The sequence below is a fragment of the Suncus etruscus genome, chromosome 17, assembly GCF_024139225.1.
Source record: "Suncus etruscus isolate mSunEtr1 chromosome 17, mSunEtr1.pri.cur, whole genome shotgun sequence".
NCBI lineage: Eukaryota > Metazoa > Chordata > Mammalia > Eulipotyphla > Soricidae > Suncus > Suncus etruscus.
In genome coordinates this window covers 979330-1004266 of record NC_064864.1, presented here as the reverse complement: position 1 = coordinate 1004266, position 24937 = coordinate 979330, and the positions used below count along the sequence as shown (strand labels likewise).

The following is a 24937-nucleotide window of genomic DNA, read 5'->3' as shown; positions in this document are numbered from 1 at the left end:
CGGAGGGGGCAATAGATTGGCTGGTAACTGGGGTCCTGTGCCCATCATAAAGCAATCTCATCTCAACATCCCAAGATGGATGTTCCTGGATTACATTGGTTCCTTGTTGTGTGTGTGTGTGTGTGTGTGTGTGTGTGTGTGTGTGTGTGTGTGTGTGTGTGTGTGTGTGTGTTCCTTGGGGGGTGTGTGTATGTGTGCGCACCAGGAATTTTGCTGCCTGCAGTTCATGTTGAGCCAGCAGCCAACACACAATATTGCCTGGGGCGTGCATGACTCTGTCGACAGGGAGGGAGAGAGGGAGCATGTTGGAGAGCGTTGGCCTTCACCCCACTTATTCTTCAAGTAAGGATGATAAGACAAAAATGCGTAGAAGAAATAACAAACGGGGCTGACGAGGTGGCGCTAGAGGTAAGGTGTCTGCCTTGCAAGCACTAGCCAAGGAAGGACCGTGACCACGGTTCAATCCCCCCAAGCCAGGGGCAATTTCTGAGCATCAAACAGGTGTGGCCGAAAAACAACAACAACAAAACAAATAAACAAACAAAAGAAATAGCAAGCATCCCAGTATTTGCAAGTAATAGTGACTCAGAACAGGGAGAGGCCTTGGCCTTGCTTTAAGCCTGTCATTTTGTCATTGGACTGGTTTGATGGGTGTTTCCTTATCCCTGAGCCCAGGTGAGTTAATGTTTGTCCCATGTCTGGGGCTGCAGAAGAGGTGCCAGCTTCCCTTTCTTTTGGTCATCATGGACACACCCTGAAAGGAAGGTCAGCCAGCATCCAGGAAGGGGTCAGAGCTGCTTCTGGCCTGACAGCAACCCCTCTAAATTGCCTTTGGGGGGGGTGGAGCAATAGCACAGAGGTAGATCATTTACCTTGCACACAGCTGACGGACACGGGTTTGAGCCCCATCATCCCATAGGGTCCCCTGAGCCTGCCAGGAGCAATTCTGAGCACAGAGCCAGGAGTAACTCTTGAGTGCTGCCGGGTGTGACTCAAAAACCTAAGTAAATAAATAAAAAATTGTTTAAAAATTTGCCTTCAGGAAGAGTCACCCCTTAAGCCCCTCTGGCCCTGTCTGCAAACCGTGTGGTATCAAGCCCCCAGAGCCCACTCCCCCAGAGCCACCCTTTCTGTTTCTGAGCAGCTGAAGTGGCCGCCTCCAGTTCTGCCTACACACCTTGGGGCTGGCTCCTGTGGAGACCAGCCCTGCCCTGCCCTGCGCTGATACTGCTGGCCACGGGCACACACGCTGTGCCCTGGCCCTTGAGCACAGAATCCGCTTCAACTTCCCATCTTTGATGCAGCTGAACTCGAGACCTTGGGCCAGGCTGGTGACTGAAAAATCACCGTGGCTTTTTGTCATCACCTCACCCCTGCCAAGTTGCTGACAGGAAGCCAGACTTCATAAAACATGGAGCAAATCAGTGTTTGCTTCATGGGGAGAAAACTGATAGGGCCAAAGCCCAGAGTCCTAGTTCAATCCCCAGCATTGCCTGGACCTCCTGAGTGTGGCCCCCCATAAAACCAGACAGGGAGCATGAAAGCAGTAAATCAGTGAATGAAATGAGGCAAGGAATATGAGAATGCACCCTCTGATTTCCTTCTATCTTAGCATTCACTGTTGTGCCTCTTATTTCCCTGTTCATGAGAGGTGTTTCTGTTTTGGATTTTTGGATTTTTTGGGTCACACCCGGAAGCACTCGGGTTACTCCTGGCTCAGCCAGCACTCAGGCATCACTCCTGGTGGGCTTGAGGGATTGAACTTGGGCTGGCCGCATGCAAGACAAACTCCCTCCCCGCTGTGCTACCACTCCGATCCCTGTATGAGAAATGAGAGGTTTGATCTTGTCAGCCAGACTTGTTTTGTACTCTTTACCAAAGCAGAAAGCCAGACTGAGGGCCCGGAGAGATAGCACAGCGGTGTTTGCCTTGCAAGCAGCCAATCTAAGACCACAGGTGGTTGGTTCGAATCCCGGTGTCCCATATGGTCCCCCGTGCCTGCCAGGAGCTATTTCTGAGCAGACAGCCAGGAGTAACCCCTGAGCACCGCCTGGTGTGGCCCAAAAACCAAAAAAAAAAAAAGAAAGCCAGATTGAAAGCTGCAGGGAATTTTGAAGATTGGGACTGCTCCTCCCTCCCTAAAACGGGGGAAGTGATGGTCAATTTTTTTTAAATTAAAAAATATCTAAATAAATAAATATCTTTATTTAAGCACCATGATTACAAACATGTTTGTAGTTGGGTTTTAGTCATAAAAGGAACACCCCCCACCCTTCATCATTGCAACATTCCCACCACCACTGCCCCCTATCTCCCTCCCTTCACCCCCTACCTGTATTCAAGAGAGGCATTCTATTTCTCTCACTACCATTGTCATGATAATTGCTATGTAGTTATTTCTCTAATTGCACTCCTTTAGTGCTGGGAGGCTTGGCAGGCCCCCAGCCTCCTTGTCTTTTTCCCCTGACTCCAGGCCTTCCCTGGGTGCCAGCTCAGATGGCCAGAAGTGGGTTCAGGTGGACTCTTAGTGATCCTCAGGCTTCCCCCCTACGTCTCCCTACACTAATGGGAATGCGCTTTGGGAGGAGGGCGGGCCGTTCTAGCACTGGTTTATGTTGGGACAGTCACTGGAATTTTTTTTTCCTTGTTTTCCTATTGATAGTATTGTATGCATATATTTTATATATTCATAACATCCATCTTGTATTGTCACCTTGATACTGCCCTACAAATCTCATTTCTAATATCTTATTGCTTCAGTCCCAATGCTTATTTTCCCCCATCTTCCCATGTAGGTGCAGCTCATAATATGAAGCTTACCACATAGTGATAGGTGCAGTTGGAGAAATAACTACACTGAAAACTATCCTAACAATGTGAATGAATGAGGGAAAAAGAAAGCCTGTCTCAAATACAGGTGTGGGTGAGGTGGGGAGTAGGTTGACCAGGAAATTGGTGGTGGGAATCCTGCACTGGTGAAAGGGGGTGTTCTTTACATGGCTGTAATCATACAACTACAATTATGTTTGTAATCACGGTGTTTAAATAAAGATAATTTATAAAAAAAATAATTGCACTCCTTTGAGCTTCATATCATAAACCAGATCTTCCAGTCCTCATCTCTATTGTTCGGGTATTAGTACAATAATGTTTTTTATTTTTCATAAATTTCACAGATGAGTGAGACTATTCTGTGTCTGTCTCTCTCCCTCTGACTCATTTACTCAACACTCACCATGTCCATCCATATAGAGGAGAATTTCATGACTTCATTTCTCCCGACAGCTGCATAATATTCCATTGTGTATATGTACCACAGTTTCTTTAGACTTTCATCTGTTGAAAGGCATCTTGGTTCTTTCCAGAGACTGGCTATTGTAAATAACGCTGCGATGAATATAGATGTGCAAAAAGCATTTTTGTAATGTGTTTTTGTGTTCCTAGGGTATATCCCTAGGAGTGGTATAGCTCAATTTCCAGTCTTTTGAGGAATCTCCATATTGTTTTCCATAAGGGCTGGACTAGACAGCATTTCCACCAGCAGTGAATGAGAGTTCCTTTCTCCCAACACCCCCGCCAGCACTGATTGCTCTTGTTCTTTGTGATGTGTGCCAGTGTGCCAGTACATGAGATGGTACCACATTCTTCTTTTGATTTATATCTCCCTGATAATTAGTGATGTGGAGCGTTTTTTCATGTGCCTTTTGGCCATTTGTATTTCTTGAGGAATTGTCTGTTCATTTCTTCTCCCCACTTTTTAATGGGGTTAGATGTTTATTTCTTGTTAAGTTCTGTCAGTACCTTGTATATCTTAGAGTCTAAGATAATATCTAAGACTTAAACATTAGCCCCATATCTGATGGATGTTGGGTGAATAGTTTCTCCCATTCTGTGGGTGGCCTTTGAACCCTAGAGTGACGGTCAATCCTGATGTGCCATCCCAGGGCGAGCTTGCCTGACCCCTGAAGTCTGCCTAGGTGCAGCTTTCATCAATGCCTAAATGTTGCACTGTCTTGGTTCAAACCCTGCATCCGGTTGTATTTTGGGCAAATTACCGATCTACCCTGTGTAGCCTTTTCTTGCTAATTTGTGCACTCTGGGAATGGGGGGAGAGGGACGCTGAGAGCTCCTCCCTTCTTCTGGGGCTGAGCCACAAGAGCTGAATGAGACTCAGTGAATGTGAAGTGAGGGCAAGAGAACACGCTTTTGATCTCTCTAGTTGCAGCTACTTGAGAAGGTGCCTGGTAGCATATGCAGGTATTTAACCTGGGGGTAGTACATGCCTCCTGGGAGGTTAAGGTTCTGCTAGGAAACCATAAACTGAAACCCTCAACAAAATCAGGGTTGGAATATCCCACCGATCCCTGGCACCAATGTTCCTCGTTGATTTATGGGTGGACACTTGGGTTTCTTCTGCCTAGGGATGCCCCTAACTCAGGTCCCACTGGTACTGACTGCCTGTTGTGGGTGTCATGGCGTTGCATTTGTATTTACATACAGTGGGGTATCATTCAGCCTCACAAAGGATGTGGACTTGGACACATACAACAAAGGTGTACATAGTCTAGTTCCGATTCTATCAAATCTAGAACAGGCGAATTTGGGGTGGGGGTGAACGGACGGACAGTAGACAGCCATGTACGTGGTTTCTCAGGAATGGGGACAAGGGAGGTGGGAGTTACTGCTCAGAGGAGAGAAGGGTTTCTGTGGGGGAACGATGAAAAGGTGTGGAAATAGGGATTGCACAGCATTGGGAAAGGTCTTCACGCCACTGACCTCTACACTGCCAGGGGTGACACAATTACAACAACCAAAAAATGGTATGGTAGTGGCGCAGGGCCAATTCACCTGAGCTCAGGACTAGCTCCATGAAACGAGCCCAAGGCCAGGGGTGTGCAGAGAGGTGGGTTTTCTTTGAGTGGAAATGTTATTTGTTGCTCCCGCTGTTTAGTTAGGTTTTACTCCTGCCGTGCTTGGGAGAGGGGTCACATGGGTGCCCTCAATGCCTGTGCTCCAGTGCTCTGAGCCATCTCCCCAATCTCTGAAATGCCCTGTAGATTTTGTATATGGGGGACAGGGTCATGGTTTCAGACCTAACCCAGCCTTGCTCAGGGGCTTCTCCTGCCTCAGTGCTCAAGGGCTCACGCCTGGGCACCCTAAGTGGTGCTGGGATTAATATGGAGTTCTATACCCTCTGTACTTTGTTCAGGTCCAGCATTCTTGGGAAAGGGAAAGGAATGAGAGAAAGAAGAAGTAAAACAGGGCCAGAATGGTGTCACAAGCAGTAGAACGATTGCCTTGCACGCACTGATCTATCTAGGAGGGACCGCGTTCGATCCCCCAGTGATCCATATGGTCCCCCAAGCTGGGAGCAATTTCTGAGCGCATAGCCAGGAGTAATCCCTGAGCGTCACCGGGTGTGGCCCCCAAATAACCAAAAACAAAAATTTCAAATAACCTAAGTGTCTTCGTTATAACTCTTCTCTCCCAAGTGTTTGGCCAAACCAAGGTTGGCAAACAGCCGACCTGGGTTCAATCCCCAACATCCCATAGGGTTCCCTGGGAACCACCAGGAGTGGTTGGTTGATTCCTGAGTGCAGAGCCAGGAGTAATCCCTGAGCGCCGCTGGGTATGGCTCCCCGATCCCAAAAACGAAGAGGTGAAACTCCACACTCGAGTTCTCAGTTGGGAAGTGAGCTGAGACCCGTGCGTGTCTCTGCACTTCTATTCGCTGCCTCTTCCTGCTGCGGTCTCTCTAGGCCTGGCGCTCTGTGGGCACCTCACCTAATTCGAGCCTGTTGCGCCCCTACAGAGAAGGGAGATTTCATCGCCCTGGATCTCGGTGGCTCTTCCTTCCGCATCCTCCGGGTGCAGGTCAGCCTGGAGAAGAAACAGAACGTCTTAATGGAGTCCTTGAGCTACGAGACCCCGGAGAACATCATGCATGGCAGTGGGAGCCAGGTGGGTTCCTGGAGCTCGGGAAGGTTCCTGTGTTTTGGGCATGTGTGACAAAAGGGCCCCAGTGCCCCTGATTCGACATAACCTGACCTGGGAGGAGCAGGATTTAGGGTTCACTTGAGGGAGCACTTTAGGGGTCACTTCACAGTACCCAGACCTCCTTGCTTTCAGCTTGTCCTCCCCTCTCTTCTCTGCCTGTCTGTCTTTCTCATCTTGGGGCCGCACTTGGAGGTGCTCAGCTCCACTCCCAGGACACAGACTGGGGTAGGGTGGTGGCTTCTGTCTGTGTGTGGGGGGCCAGAAAACCCTGCACCCCTTCTCTGAACCCACCGTCTCCCTGTGCTCCTTCCAGCTTTTCGACCACGTCGCTGAGTGCCTGGGAGACTTCTTGGAAAAAAAAAAGATCAAAGATAAGAACCTGCCCGTGGGATTCACATTCTCTTTCCCTTGCCGGCAGTCCAAGATAGACGAGGTAAGAACCTTCCTTCTAAGCGAAGCTCCCGACTAGAAAACCTTGCCGTTCGCCCACCCTTTCTCAGGCTTTCCCAGGGGCCTTGCATGCTCTGCATTCTTGGAAAAATGTTTCTTTTGTTTTTGGTTCTGAGCCACACTCAGAGGCGCTCAGGGGCTACTCCTGACTTTGTGCTCAGAAATCACGGCAGGCTTGGGACCATATGGATGCTGGGGATAGAACCTGGGTCTGTGAAGGGGCCGGGCGGTGGCGCTAAAGGTAAGGTGCCTGCCTTGCCTGCGCTAGCCTTGGACGGACCGCGGTTCGATCCCCCGGCGTCCCATATGGTCCCCCAAGCCGGGAGCGACTTCTGAGCACATAGCCAGGAGTAACCCCTGAGCGTTACTGGGTGTGGCCCAAAAACAAAAAAAAAAAAACAAAAAAAAAAGAACCTGGGTCTGTCCAGGGTCGGCAAACGCCCTACCACTGTGCTGTCACTCTTCTTTTTTGGGGGGGACAAACCCCGTGATGCTCAGGAGTCACTCCTGGCTATGCGCTCAGAAATCGCTCCTGGCTTGGGGGACCATATATATGGGACACCAGGGGGTGGAACCGTAGTCTGTTCTAGGCTAGTACGCACAAGGCAAATGCCTTACCATCTGTGCCACCTCTCCGGCCCCTTTATCGTTCTTCTCCTCCCCTTCCCCCCTTCTCCCCTTCACGCCAGGCAGCACTTGGGCTACTGCTGCTCTGTACTCAGAAATTACTCCTGTGGGATGCCAGAGATTGAACCCTGGTTGGTCTCATGCAATGCAGACGCTCTCCCCACTGTGCTATCTCTCTGGCTCCTCCTCTCTGTTTCTTTCTTTCTTTTTTTTTTTTTGGTTTTTGGGCCACACCCGGTGACGCTCAGGGGTTACTCCTGGCTATGCGCTCAGAAGTCGCTCCTGGCCTGGGGGATCATATGGGAAGCCGGGGGATAGAACCGCTGTCCGTCCGAGGCTAGCGCAGGCAAGGCAGGCACCTTACCTCTAGCGCCACCGCCCGGCCCCTTCTCTGTTTCTTTATACTCAACATTTGTTGAGTGAGTCTGTCTGTCTCCCATTGCTCTCACTTCCAGCACCTTCCAGTTCTAGGGAGAGCTGAGGGTCTGTCTTTTAGCCCAACTGGCTGGATTCTGCTGTGCTTATGTACCGAACCTTTGTCTGTCCCCTTTCTGTGGGCCCTTGGGTGCTTCCAGATATTGACCATGGTGGCTTGAGCTGATTCGTTTCGGAATTGTTTTTGTGCTCTTGGGATGGATGCCAAGGAGCGAAGACACTGGGTCCCACAGACGCTCCGTTCTTACTTTTGGGAATAATTTCCAAAAAGTACTGATTTCCACAGAAGTGGAGCCAGGCAGCATTTCTTTTTTTTTTTTTTTTTTAGTTTTTTGGGTCACACCCGGCAGTGCTCAGGGGTTACTCCTGGCTGTCTGCTCAGAAATAGCTCCTGGCAGGCACGGGGGACCCTATGGGACACCGGGATTCGAACCAACCACCTTTGGTCCTGGATCGGCTGCTTGCAAGGCAAACGCCGCTGTGCTATCTCTCCGGGCCCAGGCAGCATTTCTACCAGCAGCGGCTGAGGGATCTTTGCCTCAGGTTCATGCCAGCAGTTTCCATTGCTGTGGGGTGTGCTTGCTTATTTGTGTTTTAATTTGCATTTTCTTGATAGCGATGAAGAACTTTCTCATCTGTTGTATTTGAGGTAGAGGTGTCTGCTTAGCTCCTCACCTCGCTTTTGATGGGTCAGGCATTTTTCTTCTTATTTTGGTTTGTTGGCTACCCCGGTAGTGCTTGGTGATGCTTTTGGGCTGCTCTGGCCCCAGGGTTGGGCATTTTTTTGTTCTTTATTTTCAGGGTTTGTTTTTATTTTTTAATTGCTTTTGAGTCACACCTGGTAGTGCCCAGAGCTTCTGGTTCTGCACTCTGGGGTCATTCCTGGTCAGCGTGGGGATCATATGGGATGCAAGGGGTTGAACCCAAGTCAAGTTCATGCAAATTTCTCTGGCCCCTAATGTTAAGCTTTTTTTGGGGGGGGAGGGGGACTACACCTGGCAGCACTTGGGTTACTCCTGGCTCTGCACTCAGAAGTGGCTCGCTCTTGACAGTCTCTGGGAACTATATGGGATGCCAGGGATTGAACCTGGGTCCATCCTGGGTTGGCTGTGTGCAAGGCAAATGCCCTACTGCTGTGCTATCACTCTGGCCTCCAAAACTTTCTGAATGCTTTTTAAATCTTTTTTTTTTTTTTTTTTTTTTTTTTGGTTTTTGGGCCACACCCAGCGGTGCTCAGGGTTACTCCTGGCTGTCTGCTCAGAAATAGCTCCTGGCAGGCACAGGGGACCATATGGGACGTCGGGATTCGAACCAACCACCTTTGGTCCTGGATCGGCTGCTTGCAAGGCAAACGTCGAGGTGCTATCTCTCCGGCCCCGATTTTTAAATCTTAACTGTTAGCCTTTTCAGGCATATGATGTGGGAATATTCTCCCTCAATTACTGGGGTGTCTTTATTATTTGTTCCTTTCATAGAACAGAAACTTTTCACCTTGATTTATTTTTTATTTTTGTTTTCGTGCCACACCTGTTAGTGCTCAGGTGTCATTCCTGGCAGACTCGGGGGACTATATGGGATTCCGGGAATGCAAGGCAAACACCCTACCCACTGTACTATCGCTCCGGCCCCAGAATTCACATTCTATGCAAGAAAGAAACAACAAAGCAACACCTGTGAAGATATTGAAATAATACAAAGATGTAGTAAGGGAAATACAGTAAGCCCCCCCCCCTTCCTGTGTATCCACCTGGAGAATCATGAGGGAACTTTGTCTCCATGTTTCCCCATGAACATATGTACATGGGTCACAGTTGCATGGGGGGTGGGGGGAGAGTGCCCCCTTCCAGATGGGGCTTAAGTTCCAAAGACGAGGCACTGGACTAAAAAATGTCAAAAGTGGGCTGGAGAGGGGCCAGAGAGATAGCATGGAGGTAAGGTGCCTGCCTTTCATGCAGAAGGACGGTGGTTTGAATCCTGGCATCCCATATGGTCCCCTGTGCCTGCCAGTGGCAATTTCTGAGCATAGAGCCAGGAGTAATCTCTGAGCACTGCTGGGTGTGACACAGAAACCAAAAAAAAAAGGGCCGGAGAGATAGCACAGTGATAGTGTGTTTGCCTTGCACGTGGCCAACCCAGGAAACAGTGGTTCGATTCCCAGCATCTTACATGGTCTCTGAGCCTGCCAGAGGCGATTTCTGAGCACAGAGCCAGGAGTAATCACTGAGCCACTGGGTGTGGCCCAAACCTCCCCCCTTAAAAAAAAATCTCCTGTGTGATGGGTTCATGTGTGCCTGATACTGTAAGCTTGCCGCCTGGTCGGCCCTTGCAGAGACACGTCAAGGGGATGGCAGGACCACTCACTGCGCCGGGGTCTGGCTTTGTGCGATCCCGAGTGATCCGGGGTGAATCATGCGCCTTCCTGGGCTCTGCTTCTCCCTCAAGCGGGGAGTTGGGGCTCCCAAGGATCCTGCTCAGGCCGTGTCCACCGCCCGCTCCCCCTGTCCTCACAGGCCGTCCTCATCACCTGGACCAAAAGATTCCGAGTGAGCGGAGTGGAGGGCACCGACGTGGTGAAGCTGCTCGACAAAGCCATGAAGAAACGCGGGGTAAGGTGCCCGGGCAAGGTTGGGGAGCACGGGGCGGGGGCTGTTTCCTCTTTGGGGGTAGGCCTCCCTCGGAGGAGCAGAGCTGGGCAGGCTAGGAGGCAAGGTTTGCTGCAGGGCTGGTCAAAGGAGCCATGCCAAGCCAAGCTTCCAGCATGGGTGATCTCCAGCTGTCTAGGAACCACTTGGTTTGGGCACCCACCGTGGGCAACGGGTGGCTGGCTGAGCAGTTACCAGGTGCTCGGGGGCTCTGCCACGCTGAGAATTCAACTTGGGCAAGCTATGTGCAAGGCAGGCTTCACTGTACTTTCAACTTTCCCCAGCCACCCCTTTTGTTTTTGGTTTTTGGGCCACACTCAGCAGCAATTAGGGGTTACTACTGGTTCTGCACTCAGAAATCACTCCTGACAGACTCGGGAGACCATAGAGGATGCCAGGGATCAAACCTGGGTCTATCCCAGGTCGGCTGCGTGTAAGGCAAACGCCCTGCGACTGTGCTATGGCTCTGGCCCTTTTTAATCTTTTTTGCATATGTATATTGAGCTGCCTTTTGAGCAATTCTTAGCTCCAGAGCAGCTGCATTTAATAAACAGTTAGTCATATCTGATACTGTAGTAGGTATTTGCTGCATCTCCTCACATTGAAATAAAATACCAATATTTTTCCTGATTGCTTGTCCACCTAGTTGGGCATTCTGGAAATGTGTGTGTGTGTGCGTGCATGCGTGCTCAGGGGTCACTCCTGGCGGGGCTCAGGAAACCCAAGGTGGTGCCGGGAATTGAACATGGGTGCCGTCTGTGCCAGGCTATTGCTCTGCCCTCTGCTCCATTGCTCCTGCCCTGGGATGAACCTTTTTTTTGCAGGGTGGGAAAGCACACCCAGGGTTCCTCCCGGCTCTGCACTCAGAAGTCACTCCTGGCAGGCTTGGGGGATCATATGAGATGCTGGAAATCGAACCCAGGTCCAGCTGGGACGAATCTTAAAGCAGACAGGCTTCCTTCCACCAACAGCCAGGTTCTTGTCTGCTTTAAGATTCGTCCCAGAAGGACCTGGTCCTAAAGTTTGGGGGTGAGTCTCTGCTCCCACACAGAGAAGGGTGACACCTCATTGTGTCTTTCCAGGACTATGATGCGCACATCGTGGCTGTGGTGAATGACACGGTGGGCACCATGATGACTTGTGGCTATGATGACCAAGAGTGCGAAGTTGGCCTCATCATCGGTGATGTCCCCACTGCATCCTGGGGCCCCCTCTCCTGCTGATTTTTCCCCTTGGGTGGGCCTTTCCCCTGCCAGTCTCTGACCTTCCAGTCTCCTCTCCTCTCTCAGGCACCGGCACCAACGCCTGTTACATGGAGGAACTGAGACACATCGACCTGGTGGAGGGCGACGAGGGCCGCATGTGCATCAACACCGAGTGGGGAGCCTTCGGGGACGACGGGGCCCTGGAGGACATTCGCACCGAGTTCGACCGGGAGATAGACCGAGGGTCGCTCAACCCAGGGAAGCAGCTGTGAGTCCCCATCGTGGGTCTTTCTTTCCTCCTGTAGATGACCCAGGGGCCCCCTTGGGGAAAGGTGTGGGCCGGGGTTGGGAAGGCCAACGAAAAGGGGCCTCACTTCTGCCTTGCCTTGAATAGCTGGTGGCTGCATCCTTGGGCCTTTTGTCTCCCTGCCAGCGGTTTAGGAGCCTGGAACGGAGGAAAGCTGCGTCTTAGAAATGCTTCTCTAGGGACCTGAGAGATAGCACAGCAGTGGAGCATTTGCCTTGCACATGGCTGACCCGGGACGTACCCAAATTTGATCCCTGACATCCCATATGATCCCTTGAGCCTGCCAGGAACCATTTCTGAGTATAGATTGAGCATAGAGCCAAGAGTAACCTCTGAGTGCCACTGGGTGTGGCCTGAAAACCAAAAGAAAAAAAAAAAAGAGTGAAGCATCAGTCTTTCTCCTCAGGTCTGGTCAAAGGCACAGACAGCAGCCGGCACCAGGCATGCTAACCCAGGGGCTTGGGTCCTGGGAGAGCTCCTGGCTGTGGAAGTCTGAGCCTGGCCCAGCGTGGCTTTGTGGTTGTTGTTTTGGAACGTCTTTGTCCCCGAAATGCTGGCTCCTCTTTCTCTCTCTTGGATCCTGCCAGCCCCCAGCAGTCCTACTCCTGGGTTCTTGGAGCTGTCACCTGCCCAGACACATTCGCTCATCCTGACAGCCGTTGCCAGGGAGAATTTGGAATGTGCCTGGTTTGGAAATACATTCCCCAAAAGATGCCAAGACCTGGCCTGCATGGCTATCCGCCTGGGTGAACGGAGCAGCTCACAGGACCAGAACCCCTGCCCATACCCCTGTGTAGCATGAAATAATTAACGATGGAGCTAGATGGCAATGGATGGAGGCCTTTGTGCTTAGGCCCCAGCCACGTGGCTTCATCCCCCATGCAGCCGACGGGTCCCAGGCCCAGGTGAAACGCGAAATCACTCACTTACAGGCAGGCTTCAGGAAGAATCATCTTTATTTAGGCCCTAGCCACCACGTGTGTGTGGCCTATCTCATAACCTTTTAAGCATTCGGCCATTCTTAGCCCTGCATCTTATAATTCAGTCATCTTCCTCCGAGAGCCCAGCAGGGCCAAAAGGCAAAAAGCCCTTAATCCCCTGGCTTCCGGGTTTATCTACCTATTCCAAGACCCCTCCCAGGAATGGGCCGGGTCTTGGAAGTAAGGTCACACCTATTATCCGGTTCCTAAGACCCCTCCCAGAAATGGGTGGGTCTCAGATAGGTATCCTACACCCCTGTATACACTTACACGTGCCCACACACACACACAACCCCTGCCCATACCCCTGTGTACACACATACACACACACACACACACACACACACACACACACCATGTGCAAACAGCTTGTAGGGGAGAGAACACCAAGTTCTTAGGCCAGAGTCGAGACACACACACACAACACACACACACACACGTTCTTAGGCCAGAGTCGAGACACACAGCACACACACACACACCCCAAGTTCTTAGGCCAGAGTCGAGACACACACACAACACACACACACACACACACACACACACCATGTGCAAACAGCTTGTAGGGGAGAGAACCCCAAGTTCTTAGGCCAGAGTCAAGACACACACACAACACACACACACATACACGTTCTTAGGCCAGAGTCGAGTCACACAACACACACACACACACACACACACACACACACACACACACACACACACACCATGCACAAACAGCTTGTAGGGGAGAGAACCCCAAGTTCTTAGGCCAGAGTCGAGTCTTGGTTTTTCACCCTGAAGCTGAGATACCAGTTCTGGTCACCAAAGTTTTTTTTGTTGTTGTTGTTTTCACCCTTAACATGTTGACTTGTCCCCTCCCCCGCCCCCAAACCTGGGGTGAAGCTATTGATGGAGCTTAATACGGTCTCCCTAGAGACACCCATATGCTGGTAAGCTCCTGCCACCCAGAGCACACACACGCTGCCAGTCTCAACAGTCTCCCCAAACCTCCACCTTCCAAGGGTGACCCCATGTGAGGAGAGCGCTGAGTGACCATCAGTATTTCCTCAGGGGTGGTCTTCTGAGCCCAACAGGCTGGGCAATACTTGTGATAACAGCCAGCAAGCCCAGGCTCCCCTCTGTCCTCTTTATCTCAGTGCCCCCAGGCCAAAAATGTGAACTGGGCCCACAGCTCTGGAATGGAGGAAGGGGGAGTTGGGAGGGGTGGATTGGGGAATGATGGGAGAGGAGAGGATGGGACCCCTTGAGCCCATTACTTGGCCTGTCTCCCCGCCAAGGGTTATCTCAGGTCAGATTTCAGCTGCAGTTCCAAAGAGCTGTCATACAGTGGGTCTTACTGGGTTTTTCTGGAAACAGGCGATGGCCAAAGAGGTTTTTAAGTGGGGCCTCTGGGGGCTGGGCCATACTCAGCAGTGCTCAGGGCTCACTCCTGGCAGCACTTAGGAGATCAGCTGCGGTGTCAGGATCCAACCCGGGTCAGCCATGTTCGAGGCAGGCGCCTAACCACTGTACCATCTCTTTGTCCCCTCCTGCTGTGACTTTTGAGTTTTGGTCCCACCTTTTTTCTTTTTTGTTTTGGGACCACAACTGGTGGCTGTGCTCAGGAGTTACTCGTAGCTCTGCTCAGAAATTAATCCTGGTGGGCTCAGGGACCATATGGGATACATGGAGTCAAACCCGGGTTGGCCTTGTGCAAGGCAAACACCCTACTCGCTGTGTTATTGCTCCTCCCACCCCTGCATCTTTTTTTCTTTTTCTCCTTCTGCCCACTTGTCTTCCTGGGCCTCTTACTTTTCTGTTTTCTGGAATCAGACGCACTACCATTGCGCCACAGGGTCACTCATCTGTTTTCTATGTTGTGCCTGAAATCCCAAATCCCAGTTTCCTGTGATTCTTTATTACATTTTTTAAAATGCGAAGATAACCACCACCCCCCCCCAAAAAAAAAACCCAAACAAACCAACCAGCACAGCAGTGACTCTCTGTCCCCAAACCAGCAGGCTGCTAGAGCAGTGAGGGCCAGTGCTCCTGCCCCGCTCATCGCCAGCTGCCTCTCGATACCTCCTTGCATGACTGGTACCTGTGCCCTCTTCCTGCGCCCCAGGCAGCCGGGTGGCGCTGTCCCTGCTGCCAAGGGAACCCAACAAGTCCTTGCTCGCCTTGTCTGCATGTGACCCGTCCCGCCCGTTCCACCGCCGCTCAGCACTTGGTGCCAGAGCGCCAGCACTGCTAAGGCTGCCAACGCTGCTGCCGCCCTGTGCCTGGGAGCCAGGCAGTCCACGCTCGCTAGTTTCCCAGGAGTCACGGGGCTCCCTGTCCCCTTTCATCCTCCGCTGGCGCTAGTCCTGGCTCCCTAGAGGCTCCAGCTGGGGGTGGTTCCCGGGAGGCTCAGGACTGGGCCTACTGCTTCCTTAATCTGGAAAAAGGGTGGGCCGGAGCTGTGGTGCAAGCGTAGGGGTTTGCCTTGCACGTGCTAACCTAGGACGAACCATGGTTCAATCCCCCGGCGTCCTATATGGTTCCCCAAGCCAGGAGCGATTTCTGAGCACATTCCCAGGAGTAACTCCTCTGAGAGTCACCAGGAGTGGCCCCCCAAAATCAAAAAGTCTGGGAAAAGCGATTGAGCCTTGGTGTAGGCCGTAAAAAGCTGCGGGGTGGAAGAGGGGGAGGCTGGAGCTATAGCACAGTGGGCATTTGCCTTGCATCTGGGTTCGATCCCTGGCATACCATAGGATCCCTTGATCCCCATCAGGAGTGATTCCTGGGGTGCAAACTCAGGGGTAAGCCCTGAGCACTGCTGGGTATGGATTATCTCTTTTTTGGGGGGGGAGAAGGGGGAGCGAGGGTCACACCTGGCAGCACTCAGCAGTTACTCTTGGCTCTACGCTCAGATATCGTCTCTGGCAGGCATGAGGGACCTTATGGGATGCTAGGATTGAATCATTGTCCTTCTGCATGAAAGGCAAACGCCTTACCTCCATGCTCTCTCTCTGGCCCCATGCATTATCTCTTGGCAGAGTTTACCCAGTGGCATTCAGGGGTTACTCCTGGTTCTGCACTCAGAAATCCGCTCTTGGCAGGCTTGAGGGGCCATATGGGATGCCGGAGATTGAACCCGGCTCTCTCCTGGGTCAGTAGCATGCAAGGCCGAACAAGCTCGTTTTCTAAGGAGGTGACCACGTTCCTTCATTTCCGCCGGGCACCCTGTGGCTTCCCGTCCCGTGTTCCTGCCCCCTGCAGGGGCTCCTGTCCTGTTGCTCCCCTACTTTCTGCGTCTGTGCCCAGGCTGACTCGTGCCCGCGCTTGCTCCTGCAGATTTGAGAAGATGGTGAGCGGCATGTACCTGGGCGAGCTGGTGCGGCTGATCCTGGTCAAGATGGCCAAGGAGAGCATTCTGTTTGAGGGCCGCATCACACCAGAACTGCTCACTCGGGGCTCTTTCACCACCGGGGATGTGGCAAACATTGAAAAGTAAGTGCACCCCTCGGTGGACCGAGCCTCAGCGCGTCTGAGTGGGCACCTCAAACTGGTCCCCCTTGGGCTGGTGGCTCGTAAATGACGTTCAGGGGCGTGTGGAGCATCTGCTCTGCGGGCTGGGCACTCGCACTGTGCTTGGGACACCCCAACTTCATCCCTGGTACCATGCCACATACCATAACCCTAGCCCTTGCCATCCACCTCTTCGTACACCGCCCCGCACCCTGATAAGATCAGATTCTTAAGAGTAGGTGATTCCAGTTATAATCTGGAAAATGAAGCAAACTTAAAAAAAATAACTGTGTGTGTGTGTGTGTGTGTGTGTGTGTGTGTGTGTGTGTGTGCCGTGTTCTGTGGCCAGTAGGTCTGAGAAATACTACAGCTCTCTGCTTTTTTTTAGAGACTTGCCATTTACATATTCGAGAAAACTCAGGTCTCTGCTTAGCTTGTTTCCAAAACCACTTTCATGGCTGAAACAAACCCCCCCACCAATATCCCAACTCGACCTCACACTTCTCTCTCCCCTCTGCATTCTCTTGCTTCTTAACAGCCAGAAGGTGTGTTCTCGCCTAGAACTGATTCTGTTGGTTAACCAGTAGCCCAGGACAGACGGAGAGAGGCAGACAGATGGACAGTGACCTATCCCTGTTCTGAATCTGTCAGAAACTCAGGCTTCTCTGCCCCAACTGTTGTTTTCAAGATCCCATGGGGGGAGGGTCTTTCCAAAAATCAGGTACACATTGAGCTTGAGGGCCTCCTGTCTCTCCTGGTCATCTCTGCGTGCCCCTTTTTTTCTCAGGGTGCAATCCACTCCACGAGCCCCATGAGGCTGTCAGCACAAATATTGGGCTGGCTCAGGGACAGAAATGCCAGTTCCAGTTCACATTGGTTCTAGAAATTTGCACCCAGGGGCCCGAAGAGATAGCACAGTGGTAAGGCGTAGCCTTGCACATGGCCAACACAGGATGGACCTTGGTTCAATTCCCAGCATCCCATATGGTCCCCAAAGCCTGCCAGGAGTGACTTATGAATGCAGAGTACTCAGAAGTTACTCAGTTACTCCCGAGTAACCCCTAAGCCCCACTGGGTGTAACCCAAAAACAGCAACAAAAAATTTGCACCCAACTGGCGGCTTCCTGGCTCAGCTCCTGAGAGGGGGAGGAGTGCACCGTCTCTGTGCTGGGAGGAGAGGCAGATGGGCATGGACATTGCTTCTTTTCCATCCTCCCTCTGTGCCATACTGCTCCTCAGATCTGTGTCCTGCATGGCCATTGGACCCAGTGCTAGTTGGTGCAGCAGGCAGGGGGCTGCCCTCACCTCTTTCTCTGTCCAGTCTCCTGCCAGGAGGGAACCCTGGGCCTGTGGCTACTCTCCATGTTGCTGACAATGTCAGGAAAAGCTGCCTTCCTCTGGGGCTGCTTCAGGGCTGTTGGTTTTGTTTAGCAGGAAGCAAAAGTTCACTTGTAAGAGTTCTCCGAAGTTCGTCAGTGGTGACAAAGGCTATCTCAATAAAACCTATTTTTAGGGCCCGGAGAGATAGCATGGAGGTAAGGTGTTTGCCTTTCATGCAGGAGGTCATCAGTTCGAATCCCGGTGTCCCATATGGTCCCCCGTGCCTGCCAGGAGAATTTCTGAGCATGGAGCCAGGAATAACCCCTGAGCGCTGCCGGGTGTGACCCAAAAACCACAAAAAAAAAAAAAAAAAAAAAAACCTATTTTTAAAAAATATCCCACCAAGGCAGACGGCCAGAACATTCTCTTTCAGATTCAAAAGAGGGAGTAGTTTCTTTTGTTTCATTTTGTTTTTTGAGTCATTACCTGGCTGTGCTCAGGGATCATTCCTGGCATTATTCGAGAGACTATAAACAGTGCCCGGAATTTGAACTGGGGTCTGTGGCATGCATGGCAAGTGCCTTACCCTCTTCTCCGGCTTATGTCGCTCTGTAGTTTTCAAAGAAAATATTTACAGTAATAACCAGAGGGCCTTGGAGCAAGTCGGACCACAGACAGAAAGCATGTATGCAGGATAATTCTCAGCAGAGATGCCAGGCACCATGGATGGTCAGTGCTGGTACCGGCAGCTCAGACCCAGGGTCTGACTGCTCAGCTGTCCTGCCATTCAGAACCCACCCAGTTCCCCCCCTTAGCCTTGTAGATATACACCCAGAGCGCACACCCTGCTTTCCCCAAAACAAAGACTTTGCCCTCATTCCTCTTCCCTTCAACCACCCTTTTTGAAATGTAGAGACTCGGGGCTGGGAAGGTGGCGCTAGAGGTAAGGTGTCTGCCTTGTAAGCGCTAGCGTAGGACGGACCACGGTTCGATCCCCCGGTGTCCCATATGGTCCCCTCAAGCCAGGGGCGATTTCTGAGCGCATAGCCAGGAATAACCCCTGAGCATCAAACGGGTGTGCCCCCAAAACAAAAAACAAAAAAAAGAAATGTAAAGACTCACCTAGGTTTGATTTTTGACCCAAATAAGCTTAATTAACAGGGGGTACACTTGTCTGTTAACTACATTGGCCCTCCACTCCTCAGGTGGGTTGCATCTGGTCAATAAAAAAGATTGTACAGGGAGGACAGTTGGCTCTCGAAGTCCACAGGGCTAGAAACCCTCTGACACCTTGCTTTTCTTCCTTAAGTCTCTGGTTTTTGGTTTTTGGATTTTTTTTTGTTTGTTTGCTTGTGGTTTGGGGGTCATACCGAGCAGTACTCAGGAGTTACTCCTGGCTTTGCACTCAAAAATCACTTCTGGCAGGCTTGGGGGACCACATGGAATGTTTGGGATCGAACCTGGATCTGACCCAGGTTGGCCACATGCGAGGCAAATGCCCTACCACTGCACCACAGCTCTGGCCTCTCTTGTTTTTCTTAATCTTTGTGGTAGCCCTACTTCACAGCCTTTCGCCCAAGATTGGATTACGATGAGTGGATCTTTTACATGGTGTAGTACACCATGACTGTCCAGCTTCCCTCTTCCACCCGGTGGTATTTTTCACGTCCCTTGCAGGCTCTGCCTGTCTTCAGCCCAGGCTGGCCGTGCAAGGCGAGTGCTGCTCTGTCTTCTTGGGACCCTCACACCTCAGTGGCCCTCCCTGCCTTGGTCCTTGGCTCACGAGTCTTGGCTTTCTCTCCCCCCCACCCCCAGATCTAAGGAAGGCCTTGCCAATGCCAAGGCTATTCTGACCCGCCTGGGAGTGGAGCCGTCGGACGACGACTGTGTGGCAGTCCAGCACGTGTGCACCATCGTGTCCTTCCGCTCAGCCAACCTTGTGGCTGCCACGCTGGGCGCTATATTGAACCGTCTCCGGGATAACAAGAGCACCACCCGGCTGCGGACCACGGTTGGTGTCGACGGGTCTCTTTACAAGATGCACCCACAGTGAGTGTGCCCTTTGCTCTGATTGGCACCCCGCTTCCATCTGGACCCAGGGCCTCCCCTAGAGAGAGACCGGCGCACACAGCAGAGGGTTTGGGCGGGGGGTAATCAAGAAAACAGATTCCAGTACTAGGCAGCCAAGGTGGAAGTTGCCCACTCTCGACCTTTCCAGTCCTGCCCCAGTTCCCCTCTGATGCTGCCTGTGTCCCATCTGCTGTGTCTGTCTCTTCGTTTCTGTTGTCCGCTAGTCATTTCTGTAGTTCTCGGGAACTCTGCATGGGAGAAGGTCTCTGTATCTCTCGTTCTTCTACTCTGTCATCTCAGGGGCCTTGACTGGGCCTTGGTTCTTTTCTGTTGGTTTGCTTTTGGGCTCCACCTGGCAGTGCTCAGTTTACTCCTGGCCCTGGGCTCAGGAATCACTCCTGGCAGGCTTAGGGGGGCATATGGGGTTCCGGGGATCAAATCTAGGTCAACCATGTGCAGGCAAACGCCCTCTCTGCCGTACTATCCCACCGGTTCCTAAGCTTCATTCTTGTTTGAAACACTCTTCTGGGGACCAGAGAGATGGTTCCGAAAAGGGAGAGAGCTCATTTGCCTCTGTGGGAGCCTTAGGTTGGATCCCTCATTCCCAAAATCATTCAAGTATTATTATTATTATTATTATTATTATTATTATTATTATTATTATTATTTGGGTTTTGGGTCATACTCTGTGGTTCTCAGGGGTTACTCCTGGCTCTGTGCTCAGAAATCGCTCCTGGTGGGCACAGAGGACCAAATGGGGTACTGGGATTCGAACACCATCTGTTTGAATCAGCTGCATGCGAGGCAAACACTCTACTGCTGTGCTATCTCTCTGGCCCCCTGGCTTTTCCTATTTAAAAGGCTAAAAGAAAAATTTAAGTCTTGACATCCCAAGTTATAGTAGTAACAACTGCTGTGACTTGGTTTTTTTCCCCCCGGGACCCTAGTTCCCCCTCAAAACCCAATCATTCCCTATCATGTGTCTGTGAAATGTCTGACTGTCATTGCTGTCATGCTGGGCTCTAGTTCAGCAGATGTTGATCTCAGTGGAGATAGCTCTGTGTGGCAGAGGAGAAAATGTTCCAGTTGGTTAGATGGCATTTCCTGCCAGGTTAAGGAGGTTATTTCTTTGTATCCTTAAAGTAGCTGTAAAATCCTTGACAGTGAAACTGCTCATTTTTTTTCTTTTGAACCGTACTTGGTGATGCTCAGGACTTACTCCTAACTCTGTGCTCAGGGATCACTCCTGGTGGTGCTCAGGGGACCAGACAGGGTGGCGGGGATTGAACCTAGGTCAGCTATGTGGAAGGCGGGCAAATGCTGTATCTAAGGCCCTCAAAGTCTTTTTTTAATTATTAAAAAAGAGTCCAAACTTGGGCTGGAACGATAGCATAGTGCAAGTTTACCTTACACATAGCTGATCTGGGTTTGATCCTGGGCATTCTGTATGGTCCCCTGATCCTGCCAGGAGCAATTTCTGAGCACAGAGCCAGGAGTAATCCCTGAGCACTGTCTGGTGTGGCCCAAAACCCAAAACCAAACAAAGAGTACAGACTCTTGGGGTTTTAGGACTAAAATAAAGTTAAAATAACCAAACCAAATTAATGGAGCTGAGTGATAGCACTTGCACGCGCCCAACCCAGGACAGACTCGGGTTTGATCTCCAGTATCCCATATGGTCTCTGAGCCTACCAGGAGCAATTTTTGAGCACAGAGCCAGGAGTAACCCCTGACCACAGCTGGGTGTGGCCAAAAAATAAAAAGTCATGATGAGCCCCAGTTACTTGATCTCTGCCAGTTCCTCATGGGATGTGTTTATTTGGTGAGGGGCTGCATATTTTGAACCTACAGTCTTAGTCTTCTAAATCCAGAGTTTCTACAAGAACCAAACAATTCTCTCTCGCACGCATGTGGGAATGGTCCATTTAATGTTTGCTTTCACTTGCTTTTCTGCAATGAATGCATATCTTTTGGCAACAAGAAAAAAAACATCTGGGGCTGGAGATAGCACGGCGGTAGGGCATTTACCTTGCATTCAGGAGGGACCCAGTTTGATTCCCGGCATCCCAAAAGATCCCCAGCCTGCCAGGGTGATTTCTGAGTGCAGAGCCAGAAGTAACCCCTGAACACTGCTGGGTGTGGTCCAAAAACCAATCAATCAATCAAGTTAAAAAAAAAGAAAAAGGGGCCGGGTGGTGGCGCTACAGGTAAGGTGCCTGCCTTGCCTGCGCTAGCCTTGGACGGACCGTGGTTCCCCCGGCGTCCCATATGGTCCCCCAAGCCAGGAGCAACTTCTGAGCGCATAGCCAGGAGTAACCCCTGAGCGTTACTGGGTGTGGCCCAAAAACCAAAAAAAAAAAAAAAAAACCAAAAAAACAAAAACAGGTGAGGAGCCAGAGCAATAGTACAGTGGAAAGGGCACTTGCCTTGCATGTAGTTGACCTGGTTCAAACCCCAGCATCGCATATGAACCCCCAGCACACCATCAGGAGTGACTGCTGAGTGCAAAACCAGTCCTGAGTGCCTCTGGGTGTGCCTCCCCCTCTTCCAAAAAGAAAGAAACCAGGGCCAGAGAGATAGCACAGCGGTAGGGCATTTGCCTTGCTTTTGGCCGACCTGGGAGGGACTAGGTTTGATTCCCAGCATCACATATGGTCCCCCTACCTGCCAGGGCTGATTTCTGAGCTCAGAGCCAGAGTAACCCCTGGGCGCCGCTGGGTGTGACCTAACAACCAATCAATCCATCAATAAAGTTTAAAATTAAAAAAAGAAAGAAAGAAGGAAGGAAGGAAGGAAGGAGGGAGGGAGGGAGGGAGGGAGGAGGGAGGGAGGGAGGGAGGGAGAAAAGGAAGGAAGGAAGGAAGGAAGGAAGGAAGGAAGGAAGGAAGGAAGGAAGGAAGGAAGGAAGGAAGGAAGGAAGGAAGGAAGGAAGGAAGGAAAGAAGCAAACTTAAAAAAAAGCAGAAGGAGGAAGTGAAAATAAAGCATTAAGGGGCCGGAGAGATAGCACAGCGGTAGGGCATTTGCCTTACACGCAGCCACCGATCCAGGACAGACAATGGTTCGAATCCCGGCATCCCATATGGTTCCCGAGCCTGCCAGGGGAGCAATTTCTGAATACAGAACCAGGAGTAGCCCCTGAATGTCGCTGGGTGTGACCCCAAAACCAAAATAAATAATAAATAAAGCACGAAGTGTGGAAAAGCCCAGAAAGCGAGGGCCGTGGCTCAGTCCCAGACTCTCAGTCCAAGGCCCTCTCTCTTCCCCGTCCCCCCCCCAGATACTCCCGGCGTTTCCACAAGATGGTGAGGCGCCTGGTGCCCGACTCGGACGTCCGCTTCCTGCTGTCGGAGAGCGGCAGTGGCAAAGGCGCCGCCATGGTGACGGCCGTGGCCTACCGCCTGGCCGAGCAGCACCGGCAGATCCGAGAGATTCTGGCCACCTTCCACCTGTCCAACGACATGCTCCTGGAGGTCAAGAAGCGGATGCGGGCCGAGATGGAGATGGGCCTCAAGAAGGCCACCAACGAGAAGGCCGTTGTCAAGATGCTCCCTTCCTTCGTCCGAAGCATCCCCGATGGCACCGGTGAGGCCTGATTGGGTTTGGGGGTGGCCGAGTCACCCCTGAGCATCGCTGCGTGTGGCCCAAAAACAAAGAAACAGAATTTATGGAGGGGGCATACCAAAGGGCTTCCTCCTGGCTCTGCTTAGGGGTAACTCCTGGTGGGTTTGGGGGGACCTTATGGAGTGTTAGGGATTAGAGCAATAAGCAATGTGTAAGGAGAGTGTCTCACTACAGCACTATTCAGCCCCAAGATGGCCTTATTTTTTTTTGTTTCTTTTGTTTTGTTTTTGTTTTTTGTTTTGGGGCCGCACCTGGCGGCACTCAGGGTGTAGTCCTGGCTCTGCACTCAGAAATTGCTCCTGGCAGACTTGGGGATCCAAATGGGTTTGCAGAAGTTTGATATTGGCATCATTATCTCAGTGTCCCCCTCCTCCCCCAAAAATCCCTGAAATAAAAATTTCTAAGGGTGGGCACAATAGCACTGTTGGTATAGCGTTGTCTTTTACCCAACCAACCTGGGTTCAAAATCTGGTGTCCCATATGGTCCCCCAAGTCTGCTAGGAGTGATTCTGGAGCACAGAGCAAGGAGTAAGCCCTGAACCGCCACCAGGTGTGGCCCCAAAACAAAAATTCCCCAAAACTTGGACACTTGTTTTACAGCTTGTCGTGTGACTTTGGGCGGGTTTGCAGGGTTATTGGCAGAATCAGTCTGTTGTTTCTGGTGGGACCTTTCTCCTTGGCCCATTTTTTTTGGGGGGGGATTGGGGAGGGCCACACCCGACAGCGCCCAGGAGTTTCTCCTGGCTCTGTGCTCATAAATCATTCCTGGCAGGCTCAGGGGACCATATGGGATGCTGGGGATCAAACCCAGGTCCATCCAGGTCTGCTGCATGCAAGGCAAATGCCCTACTGCTGTGCTATCGCTCCAGCCCATTGGCCCCAGGTTGTGGCCACCTGTCCCCTCATCCTCTTTTGCTCCCCTCTCTCATGAGTAAGAGTTAGGGTTCCTCTCCTGGGTTCCTAGACCCGTCCTCTGCTCTTGAAAGCCTGCAGCGTGGGGCAGGAGTGTTGCCCCGATCTTTGCTGATGTCCTTTACGTTTTTCCACAACAGAACATGGTGACTTCTTAGCGCTGGATCTCGGGGGCACGAACTTCCGAGTGCTGCTGGTGAAAATCCGAAGCGGGAAGAAGAGGACCGTGGAGATGCACAACAAGATCTACGCCATCCCCATCAACATCATGCAGGGCACGGGGGAAGAGGTGGGTACGGCGGCGTGGGGGTGAGGGCCACACCTGTAATGTGGGCATTGTGCGGGATGCCCCAAGCCACTTGGCTTGAAAGTCAGGTTATCAGGATGCTATGTAAGACACAACAGCCATCCAGGACCTTGGGGGGGGGCTTGCTTCGTGAGCGTTGGGGAGCTGGGTGGATCATAGCTCTCCTGGCCTGTCCTTCCTGCAGCTCTTCGACCACATCGTGTCCTGCATCTCCGACTTCCTCGACTACATGGGGATCAAGGGCCCCAGGATGCCTCTGGGCTTCACCTTCTCCTTCCCCGTCAAACAGACAAGCCTGGACAAGGTGAGTGTCGGCTCCTCCTCCCTCCTCTGTGTCTTGGGGCTGGGCTCTGACTTTTTGCTCCCTGGACGATACTCGGGATGATGGGACAAAGGCTGTTGTTTCTTGTGGGGTGCCCGACCCAGTGGCCCAGATTGTGAGACCCGTGCTTGATGTTACACTTGTCTGAAAGACCCTTGGTAGAAATGAACGGTTCCCTACCCTCAGCTTTTTTTTTTTTTTTTTTTTTTTTTTTTTTTTTTTTGGTTTTTTTGGGCCACACCCTGTGA

The 24937-nt window shown here is 51.6% G+C and overlaps 1 protein-coding gene across 1 annotated transcript in view; it reads left to right on the top strand.

Moving 5' to 3' along the window:
- The window catches only part of HK1 (hexokinase 1), a 65472-nt gene that overhangs the window by 27267 nt on the left and 13268 nt on the right, over window positions 1–24937 (top strand). Inside the window, exons 3-12 of the mRNA XM_049790483.1 lie at window positions 5813–5961; window positions 6311–6430; window positions 10020–10115; window positions 11234–11333; window positions 11441–11624; window positions 15962–16117; window positions 19271–19504; window positions 22805–23109; window positions 24201–24349; window positions 24552–24671. Of these exons, the coding sequence (XP_049646440.1) occupies window positions 5813–5961; window positions 6311–6430; window positions 10020–10115; window positions 11234–11333; window positions 11441–11624; window positions 15962–16117; window positions 19271–19504; window positions 22805–23109; window positions 24201–24349; window positions 24552–24671 (1613 nt within the window). The remainder of the gene's footprint in view (window positions 1–5812; window positions 5962–6310; window positions 6431–10019; window positions 10116–11233; window positions 11334–11440; window positions 11625–15961; window positions 16118–19270; window positions 19505–22804; window positions 23110–24200; window positions 24350–24551; window positions 24672–24937) is intronic.